This window comes from Lissotriton helveticus, chromosome 12 (assembly GCF_964261635.1).
Source record: "Lissotriton helveticus chromosome 12, aLisHel1.1, whole genome shotgun sequence".
NCBI lineage: Eukaryota > Metazoa > Chordata > Amphibia > Caudata > Salamandridae > Lissotriton > Lissotriton helveticus.
This window is the reverse complement of record NC_136073.1, coordinates 145048549-145064592: the sequence shown is the minus strand read 5'-3', so window position 1 is coordinate 145064592 and position 16044 is coordinate 145048549. Positions and strand designations below refer to the sequence as shown.

Sequence of the window (16044 nt, the reverse complement as noted above, 5' to 3'; positions counted from 1 at the left end):
TTGTGTAATAGCGACAAGTTTTTCCAGTTTTTATTGGGAACTTCAGTTACATCCCTCTTTAGCCTTCCATGGTGTACTCCGCATTACATATGGTTGATGATTTCATTCTATTCACTTTCCGTCACCTCAGGACTCAACAACCTAGTGTGTGAACATTAAGTCTACTTCAATAAGTCATGCAGCAAATGCCTCAGATAGCTCCAGGTGCCCACTGCCACAATGGTAAATTAGGTAGATCTGCTGTGTGCTCTCAATGGTGAACCTTAGGGCTCTTTTAGTGCAAGGAAATATGTGATGGAAGGTTGTGAACATACACTTGTATATATGCGTCAAGCCCCCATCTCGGTAGTAAAAACCATCTGTAATCTGGATAAGAGTTTTGCATCTTGCTATTTTATGTGTGGCTGACGCTTACTTCTAAGTGTGCTCCCAGCTGTGAAATACTCTGAGGTATCAGTACATCTTGCATAACATGCCAGGTTGTCAGATGTTTACCCAGACCTGAGATCACTTTTACTATTGAGACGGAATCATGACAAACATACAACTTTGTTAAGGTCTGTTAAATTTAAATCATGAATGCCTGTGGAAAGTGTGGCTCCACCCAGTAGCCAGTGTGCCACCCTGCACTCATTAGTACATTCAAAAGTTGTCAAGTGGCGCTCTTGCTTGGAGATGTTAATTTATGTAGAAGTAGGTAAGCAAGGTACCAAACTCTCACTCTCATCTGGACAGAGAAAAAGACCCAAGCAAAGACTTTCAGAAGAAAATCCAATAGGAAATCTGACTGTAAAAGAGAAATAATCAGAGATAACATTAGTAGCAGGTGTGTGAGAAATTCAAGAGAATAATGTATCCCAGTTTCTCCATTACTTTTCAAAGCGTCCTTTATATCGGATTTAGATAGGAACTGACATGACAGAAAAAGATACCGTCATCTTGAGTTGGAAACAGGGGCGGCCTTAGGCATGTGCAAGCTGTGCACCTTCACAGGGCCACCCAACCCCAGGGGCCACCACGGCAATATATATCCTTAATATAATAATCCTCTGAGGATGGATACATATTTGCGTGGCGGCCCCTGGCAGGGATTTGGCGGCCTCCGGCTCTGTTCCACTTCCAAACACCCTGACCCCCTCTCTTCACTGGCCTCCGTGCTCCTCCCCGCCCGGATGCCCTCTTCCGGGGCCCCCTACCTACGCTCCCTGCCCAGGGCTGCCATGAGCCTAGAGCCGCCCCTGTTGGGAACTTCTGGTAATAATCTCTAGACAGACCACAATCTTGGAAAGGGGCTTCCATTAGGCTTCTCCACCCTCCCTCCTCCCGTTTCATTCCTGCTGTCATCTAGGCACATAAAGAACCCCCAAACTTGAGATGTTTCCTCTGATGCAGGGCTTTATATTTCAACCACTGCTCTTCCCTTTTGCTTCTCTGTGCAATTAGCAGAGCAGCCCTTGGGGTGTCCACCAATGCTTAAATGCTGGTGCAGTCTAGCCCAAGAGGATGCCCGGCCCTTTGCAGAGTCCTGAGATGCACTACCCGACTGCACAATAAGTGCTCCCTCTTTTTCTGAGCACATTCCTGCCTATGAAAGCTCCTGGAATGCATGCAGCACTAAGTTAACTTCAGATCGTGTCTGAGACTGAAGCTAACTTTAGCAATTGTACCACTAAATAGGGGAAATGTAATGCCAGTGATGCAGATTAGAAATCTGTATTTTCTTTACAGATTTCTATACAGTCCTCTTCTTAAATAAGGTTATTTTAGTGGAATACTTCGTTTGATAAGCCAGAAGGGATATTTTTACAAGATGTGTCTGTATACAGTGCCCATTTATAAAGAGTCCTAGTTAGAAATAATATGTACTTTTCAAGTACAGACACTATTGAATGTTCATCAGAGGTGTCTTATATGTTCATGTTTATTTATATCTGGACAGGAATTAAGTTATGAGCGTGTGAGTGATCAGATATTATATTTTCTGCACCTGCGACTGCACCGCCATGCCTTCCTGCAATTCTATAGGAGTGTGTGGATGGTATGTCTACTTCCGGTCCAAGCTCACCTGTATTGTTTTCTCTGTTTGCAGAGAGGAAAGATCTTCATTGCCGATTTTAAGATATTGGAAGGCGTTCCTGCAAATATATTGAATGGTCGTCAGCAGTACGTAGCTGCTCCCTTGTGTCTTCTCTACCTCTCACCCCAGGATGAGATGATACCCCTAGCAATCCAGGTAAGGTGTTGTCTTTGAGCCATTGAGCCTGTCTAAAACTTTGAAATTTCAAAACTTTAGTTAATTTATTCAGAATGGGAATAAATATAAGTGATCAGCATTCTGAGAGAATGTGTCAGGTGTTAATTGAACAATAATGACTAATAGTTTTCCAGTTAGCTAGAAGCAAAACACCTCTTTATTGTCACAAAAGTTTGCCTTTATGACGACGGGGATGTTTTGTACTATGGAACTAGACTTTATCTGTTTGAACATTTTACCTATGCACAGTTCTATTTTAATTGGTTGAACAAAGAAAGAAATAAAACAACTAAGTAGCCCACTCTATATCAAACACTCTTCTAGGCACTTGTATTTGTAACCACTAATAGTTTTTTTTTTACATGTGTACACCGTGATCTATATAAACGACTAATACAGAATACTATCAGGCAATGCAAATGTCTTTTCCTCTAAGCCCATTTCAGTGCTCATATCTTTCTCATCCGTGCTCTACCTTTGAGTATCGACCAGTATCTATGGGCAATGTACTTTATTTCTATAGTTGCCGTTGCTTTCCTGGCGAGAGGCCAATGTATTATCTTCTTCTTTCTCATTTTGTAGGTGGCCTCTGTCCTTCCCATCTATCAGGCACATTTTTCCCTCTCTATTTTCAAAATGTAATCAGTGGTGTCTGCCTTCAAGTAGAAAAATATATTTTACAAGAGAACCCTCTTGCTTATCTTGTGCTTTATTCATAAGCATAATTCTGTGAGTATGCTGACTTACTCCTCAATTGAAAGAGGAGGTCAATCAACTCATTGTCCAAAAAGACCTCATTAAATAGTTCCTATTAGATGGCAGCAAGACACATCTTGATTGTTCTAATGGTTCTTGCTTGTCACATTTAGTGTACAAGGTTCCCACAGTGTACTAAATCATATAGTCACTTAATTTTAGCAGCTCTTTTTTTCTGAGAGCTAAGACGCTTCCAGTGTCTGTACCTCACTTTTGTGTTGGTTTAACATTTGTGTCTCACAATAGGTCCCGACCAATTTTTAGCTGCCGCTTTCTGAGAATCAAAGAATGCGTATTGTTGGAAAGTGTGCAATGTTATTGGCATTCTGTTTCAGTAAACATCATGCAAACATTCTCTGAGTCTAATGTGTTGTGTCTCACTCTTGAGCTAAGTTCTGAATGCAGCGCTTGGTCAGTATCCATGAAAGACCAGTAACTACCTCTTTGTGCATCTTCCTCTGCAGCTAAATCAGACTCCAGGTCCAGAGAATCCCATCTTCCTGCCGAGTGATAGTGAGTGGGACTGGTTGCTTGCCAAGATGTGGGTGAGGAACTCCAATTTTTCTACCCAACAGGCTCTTTCCCACTTCCTGCATACGCACGTCTTTGCAGAGGTGTTCTGCATTTCTACATTGAGGCAGCTCCCCATGGCTCATCCTCTGTACAAGGTAAGAAAGATAAATTGAACAGCACAAAGAGACTGTTAATTCCAAGATGAAAAAATGGACTCTCATGGGTCATGATGCCCAAGCATTGTTGGGTACAACATATCAAGAATGATTGAGATACAGAGTATATAGCTACATGCTATAGAAGAGCATAGACAGTGAGAATATAAGGTCTGTTTTAAGCAATCACTGTACCTGTGTCTCTAATAACTCAAATGGTCTCTCTTTAGCTCCTGATCCCCCACCATCGCGATACTTTGCAAATTAATGCTCTCGCCAGAGAAGTCTTTATTGGACCAGGAGGATCTTTCGATAAGGTAAGATTGGAACTCATATCTGTAGACCACCTCTGTTGTTGGCATTCAAGAGAGGCCATGATGAAGATACATAAAATAATAAACATGGCTCAGGACATTGTAAAGCACATGTTCACCCTTCGGCCGCTTGGCGCTGAAATAACAGATGTTTATTGATGCTCAACTCAGTGCTACTCATTTCATTGACCTCTGAAGTATGAAATGCTAAGTGGGACATCCAGTATTCAAACCTATGACCATGAGGCCAAACACAGATCCATGGAGTGAATGCATTAGTCTACTGACCCACCAGACGCAGCTAGATGAGTTGGATGGAATGAAAGCTGTGATGCCATGGTAGAGGAGCACAGCATTCAGAAAAATATAGTTGAAACATGCTTGGAATTAGATTAGCTTTTTCACTACCTTATGACATATTCTTACCTGACCTTATTAAACATAATTGCACAGTGCATCCTTTTCACACAGGCTACTAATTACTTTCTCTTTACCAAAGGTTTGTTAACACATTGTTATGGAGAGACATACTAAAAAGGAATCTTCCCAGTCCCCACCAGACATATAAAAACAGTACATAAATGATGCAGGATGAAGGATTCTTGTTTGGTCTTTTACAAGCCTTGTGGCCACTGAGTGTAGACCAATCAACAAAAGACCCTGTCCAACGGACGACAACATGTGTCAGTTACTACAAGAATAGCACAGTCTATGTGTACTGATATCTATTCTGGTACCCCACAGTTTATGAGGGGACACTTCACTGCACTGCGCCCAAGTTCATGTTAAAAAAGGCCCATCCTGCTTGACAGATACACAGAACAATGGGTACAAGACGTCTGACCCATCTAGGTCAATAACAGGGATCCACACCCACAGTGTTGGACCAACTTCTACCTAGAAAAAATGTGCGAAAAACAAGTGACACCTCACGGAAACACCACCAACGGGGTAACTGGTATGTAATTTCCAGACAAGCCCCTGTCTCATCATCGGTAGTCACTTGCTTCTCAAAGAAAGAAGAAAAAGAGTGTCCAAAACGAACAACAAAAATTGTGTGACAAACAGTGGGAAGCAGAAAGCATCTGCTAGTGACAAACACACAACATAAAGAAGTGCATAAAACACAGCATCCAGTTCCCTTAGCCAACTTTATTCGTAGGGAAGTGAGTTTATGCTGTACATATAAAAAGGCTGGTAGCTATTCGTCAATACCATTACCTATCGCAAATGCCGACATGTTTCACTGCCACATCAATTTAGGCAGTTTCATCAGGGCTGCACTATGGGCTGCCACTCCACTCTTGGACACTTGTTCTGTGTTAACTGTCAAGCAAACAGGCACATAAAAACAATTAAAAGCATGTAAACCCATCTACGGAAGCATAAGTAAACGTTTTTTTACCCAGAGCTGGCCTGATTATTCATACCAGCCGCCCAGGGGTTGAAAGGGATGCAGGAGTACTCCAAACGTAAGTTCTCGCCTTCACGTAGCCTTTAGCATTCTGATGATGTAAACAAACAGGATTTATCAATTGTCAGCAATATTTTAAGCCTATCTTTTTGTTAGGAGGCTAAAAGACCACTTATTCGAGCCGTCACAAGGGCACACCCATACATACTGTGCCTCACTGTTAAGAAGTTATGAAACTGTAAAATCCTGCAACTGTACACTCATGGTGTCACACAGTAACACGTGTCCATATTAAGCATTGGGCACACTCAGCAAAGTTTGCATATTAACCTCTGACCTTCGCGTATTTACGCTGAAATGCGGGATGTAAATGTAGAGGTACCACACCCTCGCTAGTCAGCTCCTTTGCCCTCACATGCCAACATGCAACTGCCTGCGTATTGGAATAAAGCCTCTCTTTGTCTCGTCCCTAATTGTTCATTTCAGCGTAAATACGCGAAGGTCAGAGGTTAATATGCGATCTTTGCTGAGTGTGCCCAATGCTTAATATGGACACGTGTTACTGTGTGACACCATGAGTGTACAGTTGCAGGATTTTACAGTTTCATAACTTCTTAACAGTGAGGCACAGTATGTATGGGTGTGCCCTTGTGACGGCACGAATAAGTGGTCTTTTAGCCTCCTAACAAAAAGATAGGCTTAAAATATTGCTGACAATTGATAAATCCTGTTTGTTTACATCGTCAGAATGCTAAAGGCTACGTGAAGGCGAGAACTTACGTTTGGAGTACTCCTGCATCCCTTTCAACCCCTGGGCGGCTGGTATGAATAATCAGGCCAGCTCTGGGTAAAAAAACGTTTACTTATGGCACCACATATACGGCTTCCGTAGATGGGTTTACATGCTTTTAATTGTTTTTATGTGCCTGTTTGCTTGACAGTTAATACAGAACAAGTGTCCAAGAGTGGAGTGGCAGCCCATAGTGCAGCCCTGATGAAACTGCCTAAATTGATGTGGCAGTGAAACATGTCGGCATTTGCGATAGGTAATGGTATGCACGAATAGCTACCAGCCTTTTTATATGTACAGCATAAACTCACTTCCCTACGAGTAAAGTTGGCTAAGGGAACTGGATGCTGTGTTTTATGCACTTCTTTGTTGTTTGTTTGTCACTAGCAGATGCTTTCTGCTTCCCACTGTTTGTCACACAATTTTTGTTGTTTGTTTTGGACACTCTTTTTCTTCTTTCTTTGAGAAGCAAGTGACTACCGATGATGAGACAGGGGCTTGTCTGGAAATTACATACCAGTTACCCCGTTGGTGGTGTTTCTGTCAGGTGTCACTTGTTTTTCGCACATTTTTTCTAGGTAGAAGTTGGTCCAACACTGTGGGTGTGGATCCCTGTTATTGACCTAGATGGGTCAGACGTCTTGTACCCATTGTTCTGTGTATCTGTCAAGCAGGATGGGCCTTTTTTAACATGAACTTGGGCGCAGTGCAGTGAAGTGTCCCCTCATAAACTGTGGGGTACCAGAATAGATATCAGTACACATAGACTGTGCTATTCTTGTAGTAACTGACACATGTTGTCATCCGTTGGACTGGGTCTTTTGTTGATTGGTCTAAGTTTGAGTGGAGGGCGACCCAGTCCCATTTTCCCTCTGTGCTCCCATTGAGGTTGTGGCCACTGAGTGTAGACAGATGTATGTACTTGATAAAATAAGCTTTGAAGATATCACCTGGCAGTACTTTTATCTCTTCACTCACTTTGCCTGAAGTAGTTGGGGAAGCCCATACAGTGGATTGGGATTTAATTATTGTATGGGGCATGTCTGGTAGTGAAGTAGAACATTACCATAACCTATCACTAATACCTGAATTGTTTCTGGATGTTTTTCAGAGGCTGTCTCTGAGTAGGGTTTTTAATCCTGAAGTGAGAGAAGACTCTCAGCAGTATGACATGGAGGCGTGATGCTCTGATATTTGTGATTGTTTTGCTTATACAAGAACACCACATAAACCTGGAAAATAAACTATTCCAATCTATAGATACCTTGCACATTCTGGAAAACACCTATTTGTCTCCTGTCCTTTAGGTGAATGCCTCTTAACCTAGACAGGAACCAGCTAGCTTTGTCCAGTACTGCCCTCATACAAGGCTTCATTGTGTAAATTAGAGCCAATCTTGTCCTTACTCTTGGATTGCCACCTCCATTCTATCTGTAGTCTGGCTCATGGCCTCTTGGAATTGCCTTGATCATTCACAAATGTTGCTTCAGTGCCATATTCTCACATAATTCCCGTGGGACTTGGTTCACTAACAGATTTGTGGGCATTTTGATGACTGGAAAAAGACCTTCACCTATCCTATCTTTCACTAAATAAGTTATTTCACACATGTGAATAGGTTGAAGGTATTGTCATTAAATATAATATATATCTTGTATAATTGTCTATTGTGGTGCTCTGACAAGCATTTACTACCATGTATTTTTTACTGAAACATTCAATAGAATATTTTACATTAATCAATGCATCAATCAAACATCCATAGAGCACAGTAAATCACTCGTGAGAGGCTCGAGGCACTGGAGCTGTTTGCTGCTGCTTGGAGGTTTGATCCTTCAAACCCTCAGGTCTTTAATTCTCTTCTGAATTGCTGGAGCGATGGTGCGGTCCTGAGGTTCAGGGGGAGGTTTATCCAACCCTTGGCGGCCAGTTGTGAAAAGGAGCGTCCTCCGCTGTTGGCTCAACGGATCTGTGGGGTTTCTGCAAGGGAGAGGGAAGCTGATTAAGGGTGTCTGGTCAGTTGGTGGAGAGTCAGGTGTTTGCTGATGTATGCTGGTCTTTCGTTGTGCAGGGCCTTGTAGGCATGGGTCAGCATCTTGAACTGGCATCACTTCTGATTCGGGAGCAAGTGTCATTTCTGAGATGTGGTGTGATGTGGGTCCTTCCGGGCTGGTACAGTACGAGTCTTGTTGCTGAGTTCTGTATTCACTGGAGTCTCTTCAGGAGGTGAACAGTATTTGCTACGTAGAGAGTGTTTCTGTAGTCCAGTCTGCTGGTAAAATACGACATTGGTTGCTTAAAATTATGGGACGCTGGAGCTCAATATGTAACTTCAAACACAAAATCTCAACTACCCAGAGTAATATAGAAAAGCTTCAACATAGTTATATACAGCATCCACTGTTGGCAGACAACACAGAAACACATTTGACACCACTCCAAATGCTTGTCACTAAAGTACCTGGACACATCCTCAGTGCCATTGCTTCACAAGGAAAACATTTGGTCGAGCCACAGTAATGCCCAAAACAGTCAAATAGGCTGCATTATCTTTAACCTAAACTCAGTCTATCTGTAACCAAAGGCAGCAGGATTTTCTGTCCTGTGGAATGTAGTAACAATTGGATATATGCTCCAGTACCACCTTTGTGGCATATTATACTCACAAAGCTACATGAATAAATCAGTGGCACACACCCTAGATACAGAGCAAAAGAAAATATCCAAAATGTATGAATTGATGACTTTGGTCTAGCAGTGAATCAGTCAGGTGCAGGCTAGAAAAGGGAGCTAACTAGAAACTGCAATTTTCAACTACAGGGCGCGGGGATTGGTGTAGCAGGTCTTACTGAGCTTATATCGAGAGAAATGCAATCCGTGACCTACACTTCCATTTGCATCGCAGACGATCTCAAATCCCGTGAGGTTGAGTCCTTGCCCAACTTTTACTACAGAGATGATGGGTTGAAGATCTGGTCAGCCATCGAGAGGTGAGACATGATTTCTTTGTTCCTGCTAGTTTTTTGTTTGCTTCCAGTAATGGGTTATAATCTTTTTAAGATTTTTTACAGAATACATTGATACAAAGCATTGTACATAAAATATGCATAGCTCAAAGTCCAGTTACAAATGAAAAATAATATTCGTGATTGACTGATTGATAGGTAAATTTAAATGAGACACACAACCAAATAGCTAAAAGGAGGAAAAAGTCATGTATAACAAAAAAATGATTCACCCTGTGTTAGCATGGAGAAACGTAGAAGAACCATTGATAACACCTACCACAGATTGAGGCGGATGCTGGAAACATCCAAGATATAGAGAGGGCACTGGAAGCCTTTGGCAGAGTTCTCCCCACAATCCATGTTATTGTGATGTCTGATCCTCTGAATTTATTTTACATATCATTGGCATTAGCTGTTCTTGTCCAGTTGACAGTAAATTAAAGCTACTACTCCCAGAATGCATTAGGGTGCCAAATGAAAAGTAAGGGGCAGCAATGTAGGGTCCAGATATCTTGTGGAGATTGGCAAATCCACCTAAATGCAGGTAAGAAGCTGATCAAAAAGGGGTTAAGGGTTGACAAATCAAAGATCAATGATGACATAGTGATGTGCTAAGGATTTAATAAGCAATGACATTGAAGCCCACAGAGAGGGTAAGAAGTCCTTGTAAAAATGGCTGGAGGGAATAAATATGAGTAAATTCCCTACATAGAATGTGGTCAGATGAGAATGACAGAAAAAAAGAGGAAATATACTGTGCTGGCATCCTACATACAGAACATTATTAGCTGAGGTATCTGACTACCAATGCTTGAAACTGGGAGTAAGAGAGAATCAAGTCAGAGTGATAGGCTTATGAAATTTTCATTCTGATTCGATTGCATCGAAGTTTGTGAGCCACAGACACAAGAGGGATGACCGCAGAGGAATCAACTTGTCATCCAAAAGCCTTTAGACAGACAGGCAGATACATTGGGGCTGGGTAAGGGACTGAAAGGAAATGTAGAACAATGAGTGTCCACCATATAAAGGTGAAGCAGATATCCAAATAAGAGAATGAGCAAAGCATGTTAAATGTGGAGAAGTGAAACAGTGGGTAAGTTGTTAAAGTATGGACTTTTAGGACTCCTAGTATGATGAAACTCAAAATAGCAGGTGGGAGGTGAATACTTAATAGTGAACCCAAGTAGCTGAATGTGAGAGACTAAAGTGAGGAATTCTTAGCTAACCACCAGTGTTGTGTAGTTTGTTTGACTAAAAGATTAATTCTCTTCCATGGGAACTTTTTATAGATTCTCATTAGAATGTCCTGTAATGTGTAAATTGTTCATAAGCCAGTTCTGCAAATCTTCAGTTTATTCACATTAGATTGTCTCATCATTTTGATTGAATTGTTTTGCCATCTCAAATGTAGAGTGCAGACCAGTGCTATGTTATGCAAGCAGGTTTGTTTGAGACTTTTTCTTTCTGTCTTCAAGGCTCCATACCTGAGCCATGTTCTTTTGAAGTTTTGAATGTGCTTAAAGTGTACACATAAAAATAGGAATTTCCTGGTTGCTTTGAGTTGCACTTGTGTGAGATTCTGAAAAGGTAATTCCAACAAGGTCTAATTCCGAGGTCTAATTCATGAGTGAATTCAGAGCACACTTCAGTAGATGATGTGGAATTTTGTGGTTTGCTAGTTTTAAATGACCACAGGGGAGTGTTTGTTTATTTTCCTGGTCACTCTTCTGGTGTGCACAGGAGCTATGAACAAGGGAGGAGAGTTTCTGCCTTGCTGGATTCATGATTTAGGTGTAGGGGGACACTGGGGGAATATTTGCAGTAGGGCACACAACCACTGCTTCAAATGTGTGTAGGGTAACCCATGGAAACTTTATCCCTATTAGTCATGGAGGGGCCATAATTGTGCCAGGCTGAAATTTGGCAACCATGGGAACACTCTTCAGAACACTATTGGAACTGTGGAGACAGGACTGCTATATGGCCCTTTGCGACATTTTAAACATTGCTAAGTTAGCATGAGCTTTGCTGCTATTATGCTGGTTTTGCGCATGTTACTAAGTGACTTTGTTTTTGCAAGACTCTGTTTGTGCCTTTTTCCATAAGAACGGTCTGCTTTTCACGTTCTCTGCTAAGTTCCTGGAGTTAAGTCTGAACACGATGTGCAAAGTTGATAAACAATGCCTCTTGTTGTTCTGTTCAGTCCCTAGCACCTAAAAATAAAATGCTAAACACAGCTGTAAAGCTGGTGACTTTTGCTTTGATATTACAGGGTCGCATGTTGTTTTAACATACTTGGAGAAAGCTTTTCTATGGAAAAGAGCTGTGCTGTTCCTATGATGTAAAACGTACATCCAGGCTTTAAGGTATGGGGTCTCCTGTCAAAGCCCAGAGATCTTCCTTTATATAAGTAAAATTCTTCCAGTCAGGAGAAGGGTGGTAAGGGCTTTAAGTCCTTTTTCCACTGTCTTTATGTAATGACTTCCCCCTTTGTACGCTATGGAATTGTAACAATGCTAATTGTTTTAAGTGTATGCATTTTGCTGCTGGTAGTGGCTCATATACTGTATTGCAGAGCACAATAGTTAAAATAAACATTTTGAACTATTTCAGTGACTCTGTCAAATCTCATTGTGGACAAGTATGAGTGAGTGAGTGAGTGAGTGAAAGAGTATGTCTTGCTACCGTGATACCTGAGAGTCAGGAGTGTTGTGTTCTGGGTTGTCTAATCATTTTTTAGCTTCATGATTTTTGGAGGAGAATGAATGAGACACTGTAGCTAGTCTGTTTTGGGTACTAAGGGGATAGGTTGGTACACCCCTATACCCTGAGGTCCTGATTTCCTGCGCATAGTTTTGTGTATGTGTAGAGTCCCTGCAACATGGCCCTGCCAACATTTGGTCTGGTTCTTATCTGCAAGACTCCTGAGTAGTGATTGTGCTTGTCCACAAAACCCTCACTTCAGTTTCAGGAGGCAGCTGTGATGGTGTAACCTCCTATATTGATGTTTTATAGGTTCTTTGAAGCATGAAGTTTTAAAGAGTTCTTTCTCTTTATGACCCGGTATTGCGCTGCCGCACTTTTGGTTGTTGTTCGTTCTTTTTCATTATGGCGGTAGATATTGAGCCTCATAGTCGCGTGCCGCTCTGGGCATATTTGACTAAATATGGAGTACCTGATGCGGGTGTTGCGCTAATTTGTGTTGTAGAAACGGATGCAGCATACCACTTCGAGGTGTTTTATTCTTGCGTCACCTTTCCGGCGGTGGATGGAACAGATAATTTGTTTCATGAATACACTGCCACGGCCCTGGCTCAAGCTTATCGACCGTACAGTACTCTTAAGGTTCCGCTCACAGCTTGGCAACACCAAATTTGGTTAAATGGCGGTCTTCCTCACCCAATTACACCAGTCTGATTAAGTCCTTTATCGATAGATGGGGCCTATCCCAGATGCAGACAAGCCACGCAAATTACCAAAGATTATTACCAAGGCTTATAAGGCCGCAATAGTCTGGGAGTTAAGCCTTTTACTCAAACGCAAACACACACTCAATCTCAACAAAGGGCCCAGTCTGATAAAGACGGGCGTCCGTTATTTCCTAAAAAGAACTGGAAGAACATGAAACAGGGGCAGCAACAGCAGAAGCAAGGTTCAAGTGCTGGTTCACCAACACCAGAGTCTTCTGAGCGTACTTATGATATGTGCGACCGCGCAAAAATTAAGACTCCTGATAGATTTCAGGTCCCTGATCAGTGCTCTCCTCGTTCTTTACAGGACCCGTCAGGCTTTCAAGTTGGTAGAGGAGAACACCAGGATCATGGCAAAACTCAACCTGCAACACAGGGATGAGATCAGCCTCGACAATTTGATGTTTAAGGAAAACACGAGGATCTACCTCGTTTTCAACCACCGTTTCAAAAGAAAAAATATTGGCACGTTAACAGCAAGGTATGCTTCAGATGATGACAATGCAACTCCTGGATTGGACATGGGAGTTACTCTGCTCAACAGCGTAGCGGAGGTTACCATAGTGGGGGAGGCTCTGCGTCCCTGTCTGAAGGTGACAGCAACTGATCCATTCATTACAGTAGAGACAGCAGATGCCCAGGTTGCCCCCCCCCCCGGATAGGCTCTAAGAGAATATTTTCCAGATTGAAGGGGATATACCTTGTCCAATCAAGGCGGTTTTCTGGGAGAATCTAACCTCTTTGTATAACATTTTGTAATGCAGAGGTGGACAGGCCTCCACTCTTTGTGTTAGCCACTTCTAGAGGGGAGGACTTGATATTTCCGAGTTTTTAGTGTTACGTCCCTGAGGAGAATGCAAACGGTTTCGCAGCGGAGTGGGCCTTGGCTCTTGCCACGGCAGTGTATCGTAATCAGGTGGGTTGGGATGTTGGTTCAATGGCTCATGAAATACATTTATGATTCATGCCACAGCCACAAACTCAATATCCAATCAGACGTGATGCAAAGGCTCATGTTTGTGGCATTCTATCACAGTTTGAGTGTCAAGGAGTGATTGAATCATTTACATCACCGATGAAAAATCCTCTCTTTACGGTATCAAAACCTGACGGTTCATATCAGATTGTATTGGATTACCAATATTTGAAAAGTCATTGTTGCACTTTTGCGGTGCAGAACACACACACAGCTCTGATCTGGGAACAATCTTGTTAATAAAAAGTACAAAACTACACTAGATATTTCCAATGGTTTCTACAGTCATATTCTCGCACCTGAGAGCCATGACTTGACATGACAGCTTTTACCGCCATTGGAAATCAGAAAACATTTACATGTTTGCCTATGTGGTATAAGAATAGCCCCGGGGCATTTGCGGAACATGTTGTGTCTTTGTTACATGACATAGACCTAGATGCGCTCTCATACATTGATGACATATGTCTAACGGACGACGGACTTATGCCGGATCAGGTCCGAGTCGATGGAATTAGTTTATCCTTTACCGACTATGGATACAAGTTCAATTTTGCAAAATCGCACATCGCCCATTTGGCGATACTCTTTTTGGGCTACAAGCTTAATAATAAAGGAAAGGCAGCCCCCCACTTCTTGGAGAAATGTGCACAGTTGCAACCCCCTTCTGCATTGACAAAACTTCAGTCCTTGCTGGGATTTTTGAATTTTGGTAGGACATACATTCCCAATTATGCCCAGCGTATCAAACCACTTTATGCGTTGATACAGCCCACATTTTCTTCTGCCAGCTGGCTTCCGGAACATACCTCTATCCTGCATTGTTTGCAATCTGACATGCTTGCAACTAATTACTTGTTGATGCGTAATAACATCACAAACCTGGTGATACGTATAATTTCGGGGTCTGTGGGTTTTACTTACTTAATGTGCAATGAGGGAGACACAATACCTATTACATACAAGTCACATTTATATATTGCTGCTGAAATGCGTTTTTCAACTGTTGAAAAAATCTTGACGGCCGTACAGATGGCGGTTCTGAAGAAACGCTCACTTGCGAAAGGTAAACGCATTCTTATGATCACGCCCTTCCCTGCTTTGGAAGCTTTGACTAAGGAAAGTGTGCCTAACTCGAAGGCACTGCACCACATTGGATACAATGGGTAACTTCTATGACATCCTCTGATCTCACGTTTAACTTTGATGCTGCACGTCAGACACAGGAGTTTTTATAGTATGAACATATTCATCCTCTTTCTTTGTTGTTGCTTCCTCTACATGAGTACAAATGCATCATTTATACCGATGGCTCGGTTCAACCGGCCACAGGTTTCAAACACGATTATTCAGCGGCTTCCACAATTGTTGCTGGCTCAATTGTCAATAGAGAGTTTAAGTCTTCCATAGTGCACACTCAGGCACTTGGGAACCTTACGGCACAATTGGTGGAGCTGCGTGGTCTTGTTCTTGCTCTCGAGTTTGCTGATCCAAATGTGAATACTCTTATTGTGTGCGATTTCTATTACTGTGTCCAGTCTTTTAAATACAACTTATTTTTGTGGGTCTAAAAATGACTTTTGAGACTCTAAAGGCAGCGCAATTAGACAACACGCTTTGGGTTTGAGAGGCAGACCTTAAAGAATGTCTGCCCCTCACACATGTTATACATCCTCTTGGCCATCAGTGTGTGGGAGCACATGATCTTGGTAATTCTTTGGCTGATGAAGCGGCCAAATCTGCAGTAGCCATGTGGTCTGTAGCAGCAGTTACAAGGTCCATGACTAAAATAGATAATGATATACTGGCAGCGGTGGCTGCTACAAGGGAGGGAACTGCTTATCCTCAGGCTTTACCTTTGAAATACTCTTATCATATAACTCTCGAACAGGTTCCTTATATTAAGATTCCTTCAGTAGAGGATCGACTGATTCCCAACTTGGACCGCAGACTTGCTCTGATCAAAGCTGCACACGAGGGCTTTGCGACAGAACATTGCGGTGTGTCAGCAACAGTCTCTATTTTACAGCAACGTTACTGGTGGCGTGATTTATATAAACAGACCCGTATCTATGTACTTTCTTGTGACATTTGTCAACAAATTAAACTGTCTACGGTCACACGCCCAGCTCAGACACAGCTGTGTATATACAATCAACCTTTTGGCTCTGTGTATCTTCATCACAGCAGTCCACTCTCTTCTGTTTTTTTCACAACATATTTTATTGTTGACAGCCGATACAAATCTGGCTCCACCAGAGGGGCCGGAAACCCACAAAGATTGTTAATATTACTGATATCAACATTTTCATAATAACAGTTTCACCATTTTTGATATATGAATATTGGAATACAACTTTTTAAAACAAACGTACCATGTTAAGCTTACAG

The 16044-nt window shown here is 42.1% G+C and overlaps 1 protein-coding gene across 1 annotated transcript in view; it reads left to right on the top strand.

Moving 5' to 3' along the window:
* The window catches only part of LOC144799600 (hydroperoxide isomerase ALOXE3-like), a 634644-nt gene that overhangs the window by 514226 nt on the left and 104374 nt on the right, over positions 1 to 16044 (top strand). Inside the window, exons 7-10 of the mRNA XM_078670997.1 lie at positions 2090 to 2233; positions 3475 to 3678; positions 3909 to 3995; positions 9017 to 9186. Coding sequence (XP_078527123.1) covers positions 2090 to 2233; positions 3475 to 3678; positions 3909 to 3995; positions 9017 to 9186 — 605 coding nt within the window. The remainder of the gene's footprint in view (positions 1 to 2089; positions 2234 to 3474; positions 3679 to 3908; positions 3996 to 9016; positions 9187 to 16044) is intronic.